Source organism: Sprattus sprattus (genome assembly GCF_963457725.1).
Source record: "Sprattus sprattus genome assembly, chromosome: 14".
NCBI classification, from domain to species: Eukaryota; Metazoa; Chordata; class Actinopteri; order Clupeiformes; family Clupeidae; genus Sprattus; species Sprattus sprattus.
Window position 1 is genome coordinate 28,401,576 of NC_137912.1, and position 17,456 is coordinate 28,419,031.

The window sequence follows — 17,456 nt, forward strand, 5'->3', positions numbered from 1 at the left end:
GCGGCCATGTTCGAGTCGTGTTTGTGAAAACGTCAAGCAAACAAATATCGGGGTCACCGGTGTGGAAATTGCATTAAAACAGCAAAGGCAACTTCTCACGTTGAGTACACAAGTGTGTAACTCGTTTAATTAACACAGACATGAATCCGATAAACAAGATGGCGTTGAGCCGTGACAAAACAAACAACGTCATCGTCAACATTACATATTTAAAGGGAACACGATCCCGTAACAGTAAGTCATACTTGTACATTAAATAAGGGATAACGGCCGACGAGCTGTCCAGTTCTACGAAGTTAATGGACGCTGCGGGGCAAAGAACACCACGACGCGGAGCTCCGCAGAAGTCCATTAACTTCGTAGAACTGGACAGCTCGGAGGCCGTTATCCCGCTTATCTCCCGTTTACAACATCCAAAAATGTTTTTACTATTATTATTATTATTATTATTATTATTTAGAATTTCCTTTATCTTTAGGAAATTTAATATGCAAAATAACCTGATGAATTCTTGATTTGAAGCCTAGTGCTCCCGTTAGAGAAAGTAGTGAGAAAGTAGTGCGTGGAACTGGACCTTTAGTTTCCCCGGGCGTTGCTGCAAAGTGACACTCATGAGCTCACCTCTGTAAAGTAAACGGACACACGGACACAGGCATTGTTCATAAGGTTTTACTATTTACAGTTGAACTCCACGTTTCCGTTGATGGTGAAGTTGGACAGAGCAACAGGGAGGTCAAGTTTAGTAATTTTGGTCGAAGGCTCACAATCGAGCCGGCTAGTTAGCCGTGTGAGCTACCATCTGTTTCAATGTTTTTTTCCTAAGCGCTAGCAGCCGCCTACAAATAATATTCGATACTTTCAGTTAAGAATTACAATACTCTGCAACATTCGTGTAGAACATAAACAACTAACCGAGTCAATTTAGACATATAAAAAGTCGTGTAGATAGCTTAATTGACATAAAACATTGCCCACTAACTTGTCCCAACACGCCGCCATCTTGGTTCAAATTATCCTAGCTGTCAAAAAATAAACGTTACGTTGGTTGTCAATGGTAACCATTCAAGAGCATTGATATGGAACGGCGATTTAACGTTTCTACTGGGACTACGTCCAAGGTGTCCGGTTATACAAACTTAATGTACACCCCATTAGCCAATCAGAAAACAGTATTTCGTTCCAGAGGGAGATAAACATTTATTAAATAACGGTACGACAACGGTGTGTAGAACCACACTACAACAAAGGTGAATTACACATTCACTACAATCTGGTGTATCTTGTTGTCTCTGCACCTCTGTTTCCCAGCGACCTGCTGACCATGTTATCTCCCTAGAGACCTACAATGTATCATAGGCCACATTCTCCTGTCCTGGGCAGCTAGAAGCTTCTGTTGCAGTGACCTGACCTTTCCAGGACTGCTTTTCTCTCAGAGACTAGTCTCTGCAATACATTTTTAAAGATTGTACCTATTCTTTCTAATAAATCTATACTAAACTGAAATGATCTTACAGTAGTCTGCCATTGTTGTTGTTCTTGCTGTTATGGAGTGACGCAGCGGGGTTAAGCCTGAGGTTGCGAGGCGGGGTGTAGGTGTTCACGTGGGGCAGTGACATCATCGTTTCACAGAATATGCAAGTCGTTGTACACAGAAACGGATACGCAGGCGTTTCGAAATGTATTCTCTCTGGAGCCTGGTTCCAAAAATAACCAGATTTTAAGTCCCAAACGTTGTGTTCATGTGTACCAAAGGCAGATCTGACACCAAAAATGCCTGTTTTCGGCTAATCTGGTTTCCATCTCGATGGGCCCTGCGTTTGGCCCTGTGCCATATGTGATCATAACAAACAAGTCTTTCCCCTTAAAGTCATTCCTCCTCTGGCTATACCCAGGAAGGAGAATTGAAAAGGACAAGCAGCCGCCTAGAGGTATAACAATGTCTTTCTTCTCTAGAATTTTTGATACACTAAGGATATTACTTGTGAGGTTCTTAAAGTCATTGTTTAATAAAATGGACTTCATTACAATTACTGTGTGAGTCTTTCCTGTGTTACATTCTGAACTGAATTTTTTAATACTAGAGTAGCCACTGTTATTTGCAACAATGTTCTGTTCTCGCTCACTGTCCTTTCTGGACTTGTCTGGTGCTGCTGCTTATCCTTTTTTTTAATTTTTTTTTAAGGTTACTTTATTTTTAATAAAGCATAACAAAAAAAAAATCCAATGTAGTACAATATAATCAGGATTTACATTTACTTCATATTAACATGTTGTCCTACCGTAACCATTTTTAGTGTGACCCTGAATCCCAATAGCACCACATTTAAAGTGTAACATTAAACACATGACAGACAGACAGGTGACAGACGAACAAACGGAGAGACAGATAACCAGGCAGGTTGGCAGGGAGCAAGGTGGGACGAAGACAGAACAGACAAGACAGGACTGGACAGTTAAACACATGGGATGCATTAGTTATTGAAAAGAATGGTCTCTGATTTATATTGGGAGGTTACGGAAGAATGTTGAGAATGTTATTTGTAACATGGTATACTTGGGTGTTGGTGCGCTTCATTGTTGCTAGTGATTGCCTATGTGTACAATGGTAATGTGGGGGGGGGGGGGGAGTTATAGAACATTGAAAAGTGGTGTCTGTTGATATATGTGGCTTATGGTTAGGTTTTGGTGATGTTTCTGTTTTATTTAGAAATTATAGAAATGGTGACCAGGTATTTTCGAAGGCTGGCATTTGCCTCCCTCTATGTGCGTTGTGTTTTTCTATTGCAATGTATTGGGCGATTAGATTTTTCCAGTGGTTGATGTGGCAAGATTTCTTTGACTTCCAGTTTTGGAGGACTACTTTCTTAGCGACAGTTAAAGAGATGAGCAAGGGGTTCTTGAATTTTTTGCGGGATGTTGACTATGGAGATGTCACCAAGGAGACAGAGTGTTGGGGTTGATGGGATTCTGAAGTTCAGGATGGTAGAGAGTGCTTCAGTGACCGTGATCCAAAAAGAGTAGACTGGTTGACAGAGCCACATGGCGTGTAGATAATCGTCTGTGCTACCCAAAGTGCATTGTGAACAAATACCTGTGTTGGTTAAGCCCATTTTGAACATTTTACTTTGGGTGATGTGAGATCTATGAATGACTTTGTATTGTATAAGCTGTAGGTTTGTGTCAGTGGTCATGGAAAATGTGTTTTTGCAGATGTGTTCCCAATAATCAGGGTTGGGAGTGAAGGCCAAGTAATTTTCCCACTTGGTCGTTGGGAGTGTTATTGTTGTTTTTAGGTTCGCAATTATTGTATATAGGTGGGAGGTTAATTTTTTGAAGTTATTAATTTTCATGAGATTTTCTATAACTTCAGAAGGTTGTAATGTGTTGTTGGTTAGTCTGGTTTTATCTTTAATTTTATGCTTAAGCTGTTGATATTGAAGAAACTGTTCTCTCCCAACCCCATATTTCTGGGTCAGTGTGTTGAATGACATTAATTGGTGGTTCTCAAACAGGGGGTGAAGATGTGTGATTTCCTTTTTGTGCCCACGTGGGAAAGTGAAACGGTTTGTTCTGAAATGTGAAAGCTGGGTTGTGCCAGAGAGGGGTGTACTTGTTTTAGTGCCAGTGATGATTTTGTGATTTGGTTCGTTTTCCTCCAGGCTGTTGAGTTGATGGTAATGAGCTGGCAGAAGTTGGATTTTTTTATTGATTGTGAGAGGAAGGGAAGGTCTGCAATTGGGATATTTGTACATTGGTTTTGTTCCAGTTCCAGCCATGGGTAGTTGTGCTTTTGTATATCCATCCATTTGACTAAGTACAGTGGAATCCGCTTATAGTGGTCACGGATATAGTAATCAACCGCTTATAGTGTTCAAAAGGCTTGGGACCGAATCATTTCTATACAAATGCTGTTTAAATAATTAGTTTATAGTAATCAAGAAATCCGCTTATAATGTTAATTTTTGGCCATTTTATGAAGGTAAACATGTGCAAAAATAATTTTAAAATTATTAAAAATTATTATTATTACTGTATTACGTGCTGTTATTGTATTGTCTGCTTCTGCCTATCTAACGTAAACAAAAAGTTGACAACCGGGCAGCTAGGACTAGCTTGCGAATCATGGCTGGAAAAAGGAAATAATTTTCTATGAATGAAAAACGAAATCTCCTCGAGGCATATGATAAATTGCCAAAAATGAGCCAACGAGATGCTGCGGCGAAGCTTGGCATTCATCAGGCTACCTTGTGGAGTCTAATTAAGCAAAGAGAGACAGTAATGAAGGCTAACGATGGAGACCGAAAACGGCGGCGCCCGGGCAAAGCACCTGCGGTTGAGGCTGCCCTGGTGAAGTGGATTGATTATGCCCGGTCTCGTAACGCTCCGCTGAGCGGACCCTTGGTCAGGGAGAAGGCTGAGTCATTAGCAACAAGTCTCGGAGAGGAGAGTTTCAAAGTTTCTAGCGGCTGGTTTGAGCGATTTAAAAAGAGGGAGAACATTGTGTTTAAGAAGCTGCACTGGGAGGCTGCTGAGGCTGACACTGTGTCACGCGACGAGTGGCTCGAGCAACAGTGGGTCAGGATGAGACAGGAGTACAGTGAGGAAAGCATCTGGAATGCTGATGAAACCGGGATTTATTTTCGGGCTCTACCTGACGGCACCAGGGGCGTTGCTAGACCTAGAGCTTTACTGGGGCACAGGCCCCAACATTATTTTATTTATTTATAATGTGTGCACAATATTAAACTATGAAATAGACGGCTACAGATTACAGAAGGGTATGCACAAGCTTCAAAATCATTATTGTCACCGTCATACACTATATTATAGCACAGGTAAAGATAAAATACAAAGATAGTTTCATGAGTACTGTATGATGATATTTATTTAAACACACACACACACACACACACACACAAACAACTCAAAGATATACAAGCAATACTGCAACCATTGAAGATTAGAACATCTCAAACACTTAGTAACTCAACCTCAATCCACATTTCAAATAAGTACTCCATTTTTTGAAAATCATTTTTTCACTATTAAGCTGTATCGCCTCGTCTTCATAGTGGCAAAGCGGTCAATAACTTGGTTTTGTGTCACTTTGCACAGTTGCTCCCTTTCAATGGACAAAACAGAAAGTTGGTCAAGCTTGGGCCAATTTGACCTGATTTGGACCATCACATATCTCCCCTAGGTCACAGACCTCCTCCTCCATATTCTGATTAGTTTTGAGTCTAGCCCCCATGTCTCTCTCCTCCTCCTCCCCCTGCCTGGCCCTGGACTGCCCAGCCTGTGCTCCTTCTTCCCTCTCTCCTCCTTCTTCTCCTCCTCCTTCTTCTCCTCCTGCTCCAGCACTCTGCCCCTCATTCTCTCTAGCAGCCACTAGCCAGCAACATTCAAACACAAAGGCCTAAGTAAACTCACTGCATGCATGCATTTTATAGTCTTTCCTACTTTACATGAGGGAAGTTTACCTTTTTCAGTATAGACAAAACTGAATAGGCAAAATATAAATGTACTTCCCTCCATGGCAAATCAGTCAGATAGTCTATTACAGGTTGTAATTTGAAAAAGATAAAACAATTGAATTTACTGTATGGTCATATACTGTAGTCATCCTGGTTCTTTGTAGCTTATCGCTAATATACTAAAGCCTACACACGTCTACTGATATAGGTGATACTGTAGGTTACCTTTTCAAATGCAGCAAACTTGTTTAAGTTCGCCATTAATCAACTGATCAAATAACAGCACAGCATACTTTCAACCGTAGGCTATTACATTATAAATGTTAATGTTAAAGTTAATGTGGGCAATTATAATTGCCTACCTCCCTCGACCTCCTCATTTCTCCTTGCTCCTCTCCCTCTGCCTGTGTTTTCAAAGAATTTCCTGATGTCCATCTGAATAGTTGTGCAGAGGGCTAATGTTTAATCACAGGGCAGCTTCACAAAACAAATGCTTATACATTTACAGGGCTCTCAAATCTTAAAGACAGGTTACTAATAGTCAGAGATGGGCAGTATTTCAATTACTTGTATTTGAAATACTAGTAAATTTGCTTTTGAGTATTTTGTAATTTGTATTTCATAGGGCCGATAAAACATAGAATGTAATGTGTAACAAAATACTTTAGAGTGGAGTAATTTTGTATTTAAAATACTCCAATTACTTTCACCAATGTTTAGGCAGAAGGAGATTTTCTGTCGGATTCTACCACGAGACTATCTGATCTGCCTCTGAATGTCATTGTCGAATCAGACAATTTGCCAAAGTGTTGCTTCTTATGGCCCGCCCCTTTTTGGGGCAAAAAGGAAATCACCCCAGATCTCTCTCATTGACTCTCATGTTAAATCAATTTTTTTCACAAAACAGGGTTGTGGTCGAAAACTTAGAAAGCTGTCTTGATCCTTGTCATTTATCTTCAGTACACCGACTTAAAGGAGGTTCTTTCAAAGAGCGAATCGAGTTGTTGCACTGAACGTTATCCATCTTGACACAATGTGACTTGATGAAAGCCGTGTGATGTCCTTATACGCAATTAGAGCTAAGGTCCGGGACGCGATCTGGCACTCCGCGCCTGGGCGAGACTCTCCACTTTGTGAATGAGGCGCACCTCACCTAGGACGCGATCTGGCACTCCGCGCCTGGGCGAGACGCTCCACTTTGTGAATGAGGCGCGCCTCACCTAGGACGGGCGCACACGAGACTCTTATTAAAGATCTTAGCCTACTATAAACGTTGTTGAGACTCGCACTAAAGATCTTACTCATTCTCACAGAGTCATTTATCTGTGTGATGTCATATGTGTGCGCCAGTGTTGTCAATCACATGTGGGCGCCAACGTTGTCAAAGATAATCTGTAACTTGTGGAAGTTGTATTGTTAAATAGTGAGTACTTTGGTAGATTAAAGTATAAACTTTGAATACAAATGCTAGTACAACTTCTATACGTTCATTCACAAAGTGGAGCGTCTCGCCCAGGCGAGGAGTGCCAGATCGCGTCCTTACCTTGCAATTACATATGACGAAAGCATGGTGGGGATAGCCCTCCCGGAAGCCATAGAGATTGCAATGAGAGCCCTGTGGCGGCGGTTTCAAACATGAAAAAAAGGATACGGAACCACTGACATGGGCCCGTCATAATAGCCTGCACCTGGCCCCGTGGTTACTTCGTTACGCCACTGAATAGCCCAAACCTAAATGTTCTGCTATACCAAATTGTGAGAAAACTGAAAATTCAGAAAAAGTATTTCCTGTTTTTTAAAAATACAAAATACATGTATTGTATTTTGTTACATTTTCTGGCAACAGTATTTTGTATTTTATTTTGATCCATTTATTTGAGGGGTATTTTGTATTTTGTATCAAAATACATTTTGATGTATTTTTGCCCATCTCTGCTAATAGTGCCAAACAGGCAGCTTCCTCTTCTTTTTCTATTTCTTCTGCCTAGCTTACCTTACAGCATACATGCTAGCGAGATCTAGCATGCTATTAAAGGTTACGAGTGCCATACAGGCAGCTAGCTAGCCTAGCTAACCTTAACGCATACATGCTAGCGAGACCTAGCATGCTAATAACGGACAGAACCACAGGTGTATTTTATACCATGCGACACTATCATATTAATATGCAATATAAGAACAACTCACCACCATAATAATCATATTAAAATGTGCATATGTGCACATTTGCAATGAGCATACCCCAAGCTTAATAGCCACAGGTTTATTTTATACCATGCGACACTATCATATTAATATATGATAATACTACAAGTCACCATAATAATCATATTAAAATGAGCAGTATTATTAGATTATTTGAATAGTGGTGGATGTCAATTTGTAAAGGGGATAGTTATTAGATTTTGAAAATAGAGAGCATATCATACCTCTTCCTCAGAAAGTAAGAACTGAGAAACGGGGAGAGAAGAGCTTGAACAACGAAACTTTCGAAGGAATGACGTGACCAATTCCAGAATGATTGTGCTTTTTTCATTGGTTGTGGCGTTAGATCTTCCCCAGATACAGTAGTACTATTTTCTGATTAGCTATTGTGTAGCCCATTTCTTATTTTGATCGGCTTGTAAGTAGCAGGCTCATGGAGATGCCTTGATGATTCCTGCCGGTGCCGTAATGAGAACGGCGCTACTGCAGGTACATTTGACACTGGAGTTACTGGGGCACTGGCGACTTTTACTGGGGCACGTGCCCCAGCAATATAGGCCTGACGACGCCCCTGGACGGCACCCTGACCTTCAAATCCGACAATAAAAGAGGGGGGGAAAAATCAAAAGAAAGGATTACGGCTTTGTTCGCCTGCTCTGCCGCGGGAGAAAAGAAGGAACTTTTTGTCCTCGGAAAAAGTCAGAGCCCCCGCTGCTTCAAACACGTACGTACACTGCCTGCTCGTTACGCAGCCAATGCTAATGCTTGGATGACCGGGGCTGTCTTTATGGAGTGGTTAAAGGACTGGGTTCGCAAACTGGGCCAAGAGAGGAAGAGTATCCTTCTGCTTGTGGACAACTGCTCAGCCCATAACTTGAAAACAACACTGAGAAACATCCGACTCGAGTTTCTGCCGAAGAACACGACCTCAATTCTCCAGCCCTGTGACCAAGGCATCATCAGAACAGCCAAAGCTTACTTTCGTAAAGAGATGGCCCGCTCTGTACTGCGCCAAATTGATCAGGGGAACAGAGCAGCTGCTGCAGACATCGCAAAGAAAATCAGCCTCCTTGACGCGATTCTGATGCTGCGGGACGCCTGGGCTGATGTGGAGGCTTCCACAATCAGGAATTGCTGGAGGAAAGGAGGTCTGGTCATGTCACCAGAGGAGGAACCGACACCTGTTGATCCACCTGCTGAGATCAGCACTGACGAGTTTGAGCAGTGGATCGAAAGTGATGACAGCACTCCGGTGTCAGAGATTGTGACGGATGAGGACATCGTCTCGGAGGTACAAGAGCGCTTTGCGGGTACCAGTGGTGCGCGCAGCGAGGAGGAGGAGGATGAGGATGAAGAAGAGGAGACTGTTGTCCCTTCCAGAGCTGAGATGAGGAATGCAGTTTGCATTTTAAAGACTGGTCTCCTGCATGTTGGCTTCAAAAACTTTGACTTTTTACATCGTTTTGAGAAAGAAGTGAACTCGGTGTTGGACAACACTCTGATCCAGGGAACCATGGATAAATATGTGATTTCTTAATGCGGCGCAGCAGATCTAAGACATAAAAACAGACGTAGGCTAGCTTTAATTTTCTGTAGCCTATGCAGTTATCTTCTATGTTGTTGTTCTATGAAACCGTTTCAAAGTTTATTTTCAGACATGTTAAAAAAATATATACAGCCGCGGAAAAAATTAAGAGACCACTTCAAAATTATCAGTTTCTCTGGTTTTACTATTTCTTAGTATGTGTTAAAGTAAAATATACATTTTTGTTTTATTCTATAACCTACTGGCAACATTCCTACCAAATTTCAAATAAAAATATTGTCATTTAGATCATTTATTTGCAGAAAAATGACAATTGGTCAAATTAGCAAAAAAGATGCAGTGTCTTCAGATCTCGAATAATGCAAAGAAAACAAGCTCATATTCATTTTTAAACTACACAATACTAATGCTTTGACTTAGGAAGAGTTCAAAAATCAATATTTGGTGGAATAACCTTGATTTAAAATCACAACTTTCATGTGTCTTGGCATGCTTTCCACCAGTCTTTCACATTGCCGTTGGGTGACTTTATGCTACTCCTGGCGCAAGAATTCAAGCAGCTCGGCTTCTTTTCATGGCTTGTGACCATCCATTTTCCTCTTGATCACATTTCAGAGGTTTTTTATGGGATCATAAGAGTTATGTCTGTTAGTGAATCAGACGAGACGTGATCCAAACCAGTTGTCTTTTATTCATACCCCGTGCTGCTGCTTCTACAGAAACAGTCATATAATGAATCAGTCAGTGTTTCTTTTCAGCAACTCTCAATCAACCTCTGAGTTGGCTTAATCTCCCTCCTAGGTCTGGAAAGTCTCTCAGCAGCTGGCGATGTGGACACCACTGTCAGACCACTATCAGCGTGGTCTTGTTCGCTGCTGACTGGTACAGGAGATTCTTGAGTGTGTTGCGGAATCTCCCTCTCCTGAGCTGTTGTTTCTTCATCAGTCTGTTGTAGCTGAAGATCAGTGCGATTTCTCCTTAGAGACAGTCCACACTCCGTCTGGACCCTGTAGGAACGTGGAGCAACTTCTTTCTCAACGCCTCCCATCAGTCTCCATGTGCCTGAGTTGATGTCTCTGAGACGTACTCTGTCTCCATGCTTCAAGGTAGGTAATCGTTTTGCTGTCCTGTCATACAGCCGTTTTTGTTCCTCCTTTTGCTTCACTTTTTCCCTTCTGATCTTGTGTGCACCCTTGGGTGTCAGCAAATCCTCGCTGATTGGTAGGTTTGAACGAATACGCCGACCCATCAGCATCTGGGCTGGTGACAGGCCGTTCTGGAGGGGCGTGCTCCGATAGATCAGTAAGCTTTTCTGAAAGTCATCTCTGTCCTCAGCCTTTTTCATCAGACCTTTGACTGTCTTGACAGAGCTTTCCGCCAGGCCATTGGATTTTGGGTAAGTAGGACTTGACGTTGAATGCTGGATTCCCCATTCCTTGGCAAATGAAGCAAACTCACCGCTAGAGAATTGTGGACCATTGTCTGTAAACAGTTCACCGTGTCTCGCGAACACAGTCTTAAGGTAGCTGATGACTGCTTTGCTTGATGTTGACTGCAGTTGTCCGACTTCGGGATAATTAGAAAAGTAGTCTGTGACCACAATGAAGCTCTTTCCGTTACTGTCAAATAAGTCAGCTCCTACTTTAAAGTAAGGTCTGTAAGGCACGGGGCGAGGCATCAGAGGCTCTGCCTGTTGTTTTGGTCGGTAGGTTTGACAAAGTTCACAAGATGCTGTTGTCTGGTGAATGTCATCATTGATTCTTGGCCAGTACATCACCTCTCGGGCCCTGCGCTTGCATTTGACTTCCCCTAAGTGGCCTTCGTGTATCTTTTGGAGCATTGTTTTCTGTAGTGAATGAGGTATGACCAACTTGCTTCCTTTGAGAACGATGTCATCCACCACTGTAAGCTCTGCTCTGTGATTCCAGTAGTCCTGTAATGTGTTTGGACAGTCTCTTTTGCTTTTAGGCCATCCTTTCTGTATTGTCTCTTTAAGTACTTTCATGGTTTCATCTTCATTAGTTTCTTTTCTGATGTGCTCGGTTCTGTCAGCTGTAACTGGTAATGATGTCACAATCATATCCACATATGCCTGTATGTCTGCGCAGGTCTCGCTGTCAGCACTTTCCTCCTTGTCCACTGCCCTGGACAGAGTGTCAGCGGTGAACATATACTTTCCGGGTGTGTATGTCATCTGTACATCATACTTTTGCAGTCTTATCAACATGCGTTGTATTCTTACAGGGCAATCATTCAGCGGTTTGGACATGATCGACACAAGTGGCTTATGGTCAGTTTCTACTTCAAAAGCTTGGCCATAAACATATTGGTGGAATCTTTCACACGCATACATACTCGCTAAAAGTTCCTTCTCAATTTGAGCGTACCTGGTCTCTGCGCTCGTCAAGGCTCTGGATGCATAGGCGACTGGCAGCCACTTCTCCTCCGCATGCAGTTGTAGTAGCACCGCCCCCAGGCCGTACTGTGATGCGTCTGCAGAGATCCTGGTGCTCCTCTCTGGATCGTAGAACTTCAGCACAGGTTCTTGTGTTAGAGTCTTTTTCAGCTGCAGAAAGCATTGTTCCTGTTCATGTGACCAGACAAACTCATTTTTCTGATCGAGAAGACTTCTGAGAGGTGCAGATTGTGTGGACAGCTGTGGTATAAACTTGGCGAGGTACGTTACCATACCCAGAAACCGTCTGACCTCGTCTTTATTCTGGGGTCGCTGCATGTTGTTGATCACTGATGTCTTCCTTGGATCCGGCTTCACCCCCTCCTCACTGACAACATCTCCCACAAAGGTAAGTGTTTTCACTCCAAACTCACATTTGTCCTTGTTCAGTCTTAAGTTGACCTCTCTTGTCTTATCAAGCACTTGTCTCAGTCTTGTGTCGTGTTCTTCTCGGGTAGACCCCCACACAATTATGTCGTCCATCATGGTGTCAACTCCTGGTATGTGCTCAAATATCATGTGAATGGTTTTGTGGTAGACCTCAGGTGCTGACAAGATGCCATACGGCAGACGAAGAAAGCGGTACCTGCCCTCAGGCGTGTTAAAGGTACAAAGCTTCGAACTCTCCTCTTCTAGCTTTAGCTGCCAGAAGCCTGACGAAGCATCCAACTTGCTAAACCATTTCGCTCCAGCAAACTGCGCCATGATTTCTTCTCTGGTTGGCAACTTGAAGTGTTCCCTTTTAATTGCCTTATTGAGATCCCTTGGATCGAGACATATTCTCAAAGCACCAGTCTTCTTTTGCACTATGACCAGCGAACTGACCCATTCTGTAGGCCCATCGATTTTCTTTATGACCCCCATTTTCTCCATGCGCGCCAGCTCCACTTTCAGCTTGTCCCTCAGCTTGAACGGGACTTTCCTGCAGGGATGCACAACTGAGGACACGCTTTTGTCCACATGTATCTTGTGTTGTCCAGGTAGACATCCAAGTCCTTCAAAACAGTCCCTGTACTCCTCCATGAGCGAGTTGTGGTCGTTTGGGGCCTTTTGTGATGTCACTACAAACACCCTTTTGACCAGATTGAGCTTCTCACATGCCCTGAGTCCGAGGATTGGTTGTACACTCTTGTCTACGATCAGTAGCTGTGCCTTTATCTGTCGTCCTTTGCTTTTGAAGGTTGCTATGCAGCTCCCTTTCACTGGCACGATGTCTCCAGTGTATCCTGTCACTTTAATTTTTACAGGAAGGATCTTGCTCTTCACAGTCAGGGTTTTGTAGTCCTCCATCGATAGCAGGTTTACCTGGGCTCCTGTATCAAGCTTGAATGGTATTACTGTTTTATTTACCTCTATAGGTACAATCCATTTGGCTTTGTCTGCTTTCTCACAAGTCTGCACACTGTCACAAACAAAGTCACTGTCGCTATCACTATCCTCTTCAACTGCGTAGACTTTCTTCTTTATCTTTTTCCCTTTATCCTTGTCTGCTCTGCAGCATTTTGAGAAGTGATTATTCTTTCCACAGGTATTACATGACTTGCCATATGCTGGGCATGATGCAGGCTTGTGGCTGTATCCACATTTACTACACTGAAACTCTGTAGCTTTCTCTCTTGCATCTCTTTGTGTGGTAACCGGTTTCCTTCGTTCGTGTTTTTCCACTGCATGCACTGCTGTTTCACCTCTGCGTAGCTCCTTGGCCTGTGCACGAGTAGTTTCTGCGGCTCTACATGTAAGAACACACTTCTCTAATGTCAGTCCTGTCTCACGAAGCAGTCTTTCTCTGAGCACATTGTCATAAATTCCACAGACTATTCTGTCTTTGACAAGTGAGTCCTTTAGAGGTGCAAACTCGCATGTTTTGCTCAGCGTGTGGAGCTCTGCTAAATACTGATCAAACGGTACACCTTGTTTCTGGTCATGAGTGAAGAATTTGTACCGCTCAAAAGTCACGTTCTGACTAGGCACAAAATACTCTTCAAATTTGGCTATCAAAACTGTCAATGTCAGTGTGTCTTCATCTAGTTGAAAGCTATTATAAATGTCCAGAACATCTTCTCCAATGACATGCAAGAAAATGGACGCTTTCAGTTTGTCATCATCACCCCCTGCTCTACTAGCCGCCAAATAGATATTAAATCTTTGTTTAAAGCGCTTCCAATTGTCGGCAAGATTACCTGTCAATTGCATGCACAAGGGTGGAGTGAGTTTATCCATGACGTGTCTGGGCACCTGGGCTTCCACAGCTTGAATTACTCCGAGACCTGGCTGGTTGTTTTCTGGAACTACATCCACATCTCTCTGTAGTGACAGTTCCTCTTCTCCTTCAGCATCAACGGAGTTTTCAGAGTGCATGCATTCAAGGTCGACCTAGCAAGCTAGCTTATTCCACAGGTTTGTATTCGATGCTAAGTGACCGAACTTTTCTCTTGCAGCAAACTTTCTTACGGCTCTCGTTGCAATTCGCGGGTCTTCCGTCGTCCTTACTTGCAAACGGCCACTTCTGACACCATGTTATGTCTGTTAGTGAATCAGACGAGATGTGATCCAAACCAGTTGTCTTTTATTCATACCCCGTGCTGCTGCTTCTAACCGTCACTCTCCCTCTACACATGTAGTGTTCAACCTCTAACAGCGCATGCCTAACTCTACTGCATGCTGGGAACTGGAGTACTAAATAACACCACAATAGGAGATATTTTGATGGATTACTATTCCCTGTCTGTTAGATGACTGTAGCCTACAACTCTAGACATTAGGCCTACTTTGAAACTTAATATAAAGAAGCTTAAAAATAAATGAATAGATCAAATTAATCACTGTCTTAAGATTACCTGAGCAAAAGTCTGTATCTGTTCACCAAGAAGAATTTGAATGCGGACCTTATCGTATCCAACGCTATTCTGAACTTTGAGTGGCAGAATAGTTTAATAACGCTACGCGTTTGATTGTGACGTCACTACCCATAGTGCCGACGGGACGGGAGACGATAACCCATTGTTTCCTACGGGAAACGGTAAAATACAAATATCTCGAAAACTATAAATTCAAAAATCTTCAAAATCAAGGATGCACAGGTTCATGACATGCGTAAGCTACATGCGAAATCTCATAACTAACGTAACTACTGTCAGGGAGATACGCCCTAGACAGACACACAGAGATTCCTGGATTTATAGATAGATGTTTCACATTAATAGTCATGATTCCGAAACGAGGCATCGCAATGTCCTAAATTAAATAAAATCACTACACGAACACTGCAAATGGCAGTGAATAAATAAATAAGCACTAAACTCACGTGTATATAGCTATAGTGGAATAAAATGAACAAATCCACATTCTGAAACAGTACCTCCACCTCGGCACCGGTGAAGTTAGGTCTGCGTTTACTCGCCGGTGCTCGCTTTCGGCTTTGACATGATTTTGATCAGTCTGAAGTTGCTTCTGCGTAACCTGTGGAATCTGTGGATTGTGCACACGTCTCTTCAGTTGCATGCCGTTAGAAGGAGCTGACCTACAGAAATAGTGTGCAACCGTAAATATTTATTCTTCATTTACATGTAACATTCATCAGACTTTCTGATATTTCCGTTTTTGCATGAACATATCAGTGTTTTGAGGTGGCCTCAGACTTTTGAACCCAACTGTATCCACACTGGTGATGTTTCAGGTCTTCATTACCAATGGATGGTAGAGTGACCTGGTGTGTGTGTGTGTGTGTGTGTGTGTATCCACACTCCTGATGTTTCAGGTCTTCATTTCCAATGGATGGATGAGTGACCTGGTGATCGTGGTTGCTGTGACCAATCGCGAGGCCCGTACAGCAGCTCATGGAATCAGCCTCTTCCTAGTGGAGGATGGAATGAAGGGCTTTCAGAAGGGGCGCAAGCTGGAGAAGATTGGCCTGAAAGCTCAGGTATACACTCACACACACACACCAGCACACCCACACAATGTGATCATCTAGTCTTCTAACCACGCCCCTGTCCACAGGACACTCACACACACACACACACCAGCACACCCACACAATGTGATCATCCAGTCTTCTAACCACGCCCCTGTCCACAGGACACTCTCACACACACACACACACACACACACACACACACCAGCACAATGTGATCATCCAGTCTTCTAACCACGCCCCTGTCCACAGGACACTCACACACACACACACACACACACACACACACCAGCACACCCACACAATGTGATCATCCAGTCTTCTAACCACGCCCCTGTCCACAGGACACTCTCACACACACACACACACACACACACACACACACACACACACACACACACACACACACACCAGCACACCCACACAATGTGATCATCCAGTCTTCTAACCACGCCCCTTTCCACAGGACACTCACACACACACACACACCAGCACACCCACACAATGTGATCATCCAGTCTTCTAACCATGCCCCTGTCCACAGGACACTCTCACACACACACACACACACACCAGCACACCCACACAATGTGATCATCCAGTTTTCTAACAACGCCCCTGCTCACAGGACACACACACACCAGCACACACCAGCACACCCACACAATGTGATCATCCAGTCTTCTAACCACGCCCCTGTCCACAGGACACTCACACACACACACACACACACCAGCACACCCACACAATGTGATCATCCAGTCTTCTAACTATGCCCCTGTCCACAGGACACTCTCACACACACACACACACACACACACACACCAGCACACCCACAGAATGTGATCATCCAGTCTTCTAACCACGCCCCTGCTCACAGGACACTGCAGAGCTGTTCTTTGAGGATGTGCGTCTCCCAGCCGAAGCACTGCTAGGGGAGGTCAACAGAGGCTTCTACTACCTCATGAAGGAACTGCCACAGGTAAACACAAACAAAACCCAACTCATATTCTTTTGCTAATATATATACAGTATATAACAGAAATGGTCCATTCTCTCTCTTCTGTGTGCCTCAGGAGCGCTTGCTGATAGCTGTTATGGCTATTGCCAGTTGTGAGTTCATGTTTGAGGAGACCAGAAACTATGTCACGCAAAGGAAAGCATTTGGCAAAACCATTGCACATCTCCAGGTGTGTAATATACTGTATACACAAAAACATATTCACAGGTGCTGTTTTGCATTTACGTACATCTATCAGGACGTTACATGATGGCATAAACCCGATTTCGGCTAAAGCCCGGCTTCTCTATCCACGGGGGGCTAACTGCTTTATCTCACGGTACATGGCAGTGACAAATCATCTGCATCTGCTACCGTTGATTATACAGTAAATAAGTTGCGAAACAAAAACACATCACAGTTAAAGTTGATTTACATCGATATGAATGGATGACATGACTAACAAGTGGTGGAAAAGTAATATGAAAATATTTGTTCAGTGAATTAGCGTGTTCTGTCTGAAAAACAGTTGCAGTCAACGTTTTTCTAATGTCAACACATTGGTATAGGCTACCACATAACTATCATCTGAAATATCCCGGTATGCCGCAACAAACCTTTGATCTAAACAGAATATTCAGTATGGTATGGGAACAGAGCAGTATCTTTTATCGCCTTTTCGCAAAGAAAATGGTGCATGGTCTTGGTCATTTACATTTCGTTTCAGTATTTCAAAGTGAATGAGATGTGGGAGCACAAGAACATTGAGCGTCTAGCAGCGATTATCATATCATAGACATATATGATGCATGTATATATGTCTATGGACGGGATCTCAACCATGCGCAAAAGACGTCATCTCC

The 17,456-nt window shown here is 43.1% G+C and overlaps 1 protein-coding gene across 1 annotated transcript in view; it reads left to right on the forward strand.

Moving 5' to 3' along the window:
- LOC308375587 (long-chain specific acyl-CoA dehydrogenase, mitochondrial-like) overlaps positions 1-17,456 on the forward strand; it is a gene marked incomplete at both ends in the record, with an annotated part of 47,175 nt that overhangs the window by 26,432 nt on the left and 3,287 nt on the right. Inside the window, 3 exons of the mRNA XM_080851749.1 lie at positions 15,438-15,602; positions 16,474-16,575; positions 16,670-16,783. Coding sequence (XP_080707875.1) covers positions 15,438-15,602; positions 16,474-16,575; positions 16,670-16,783 — 381 coding nt within the window. The remainder of the gene's footprint in view (positions 1-15,437; positions 15,603-16,473; positions 16,576-16,669; positions 16,784-17,456) is intronic.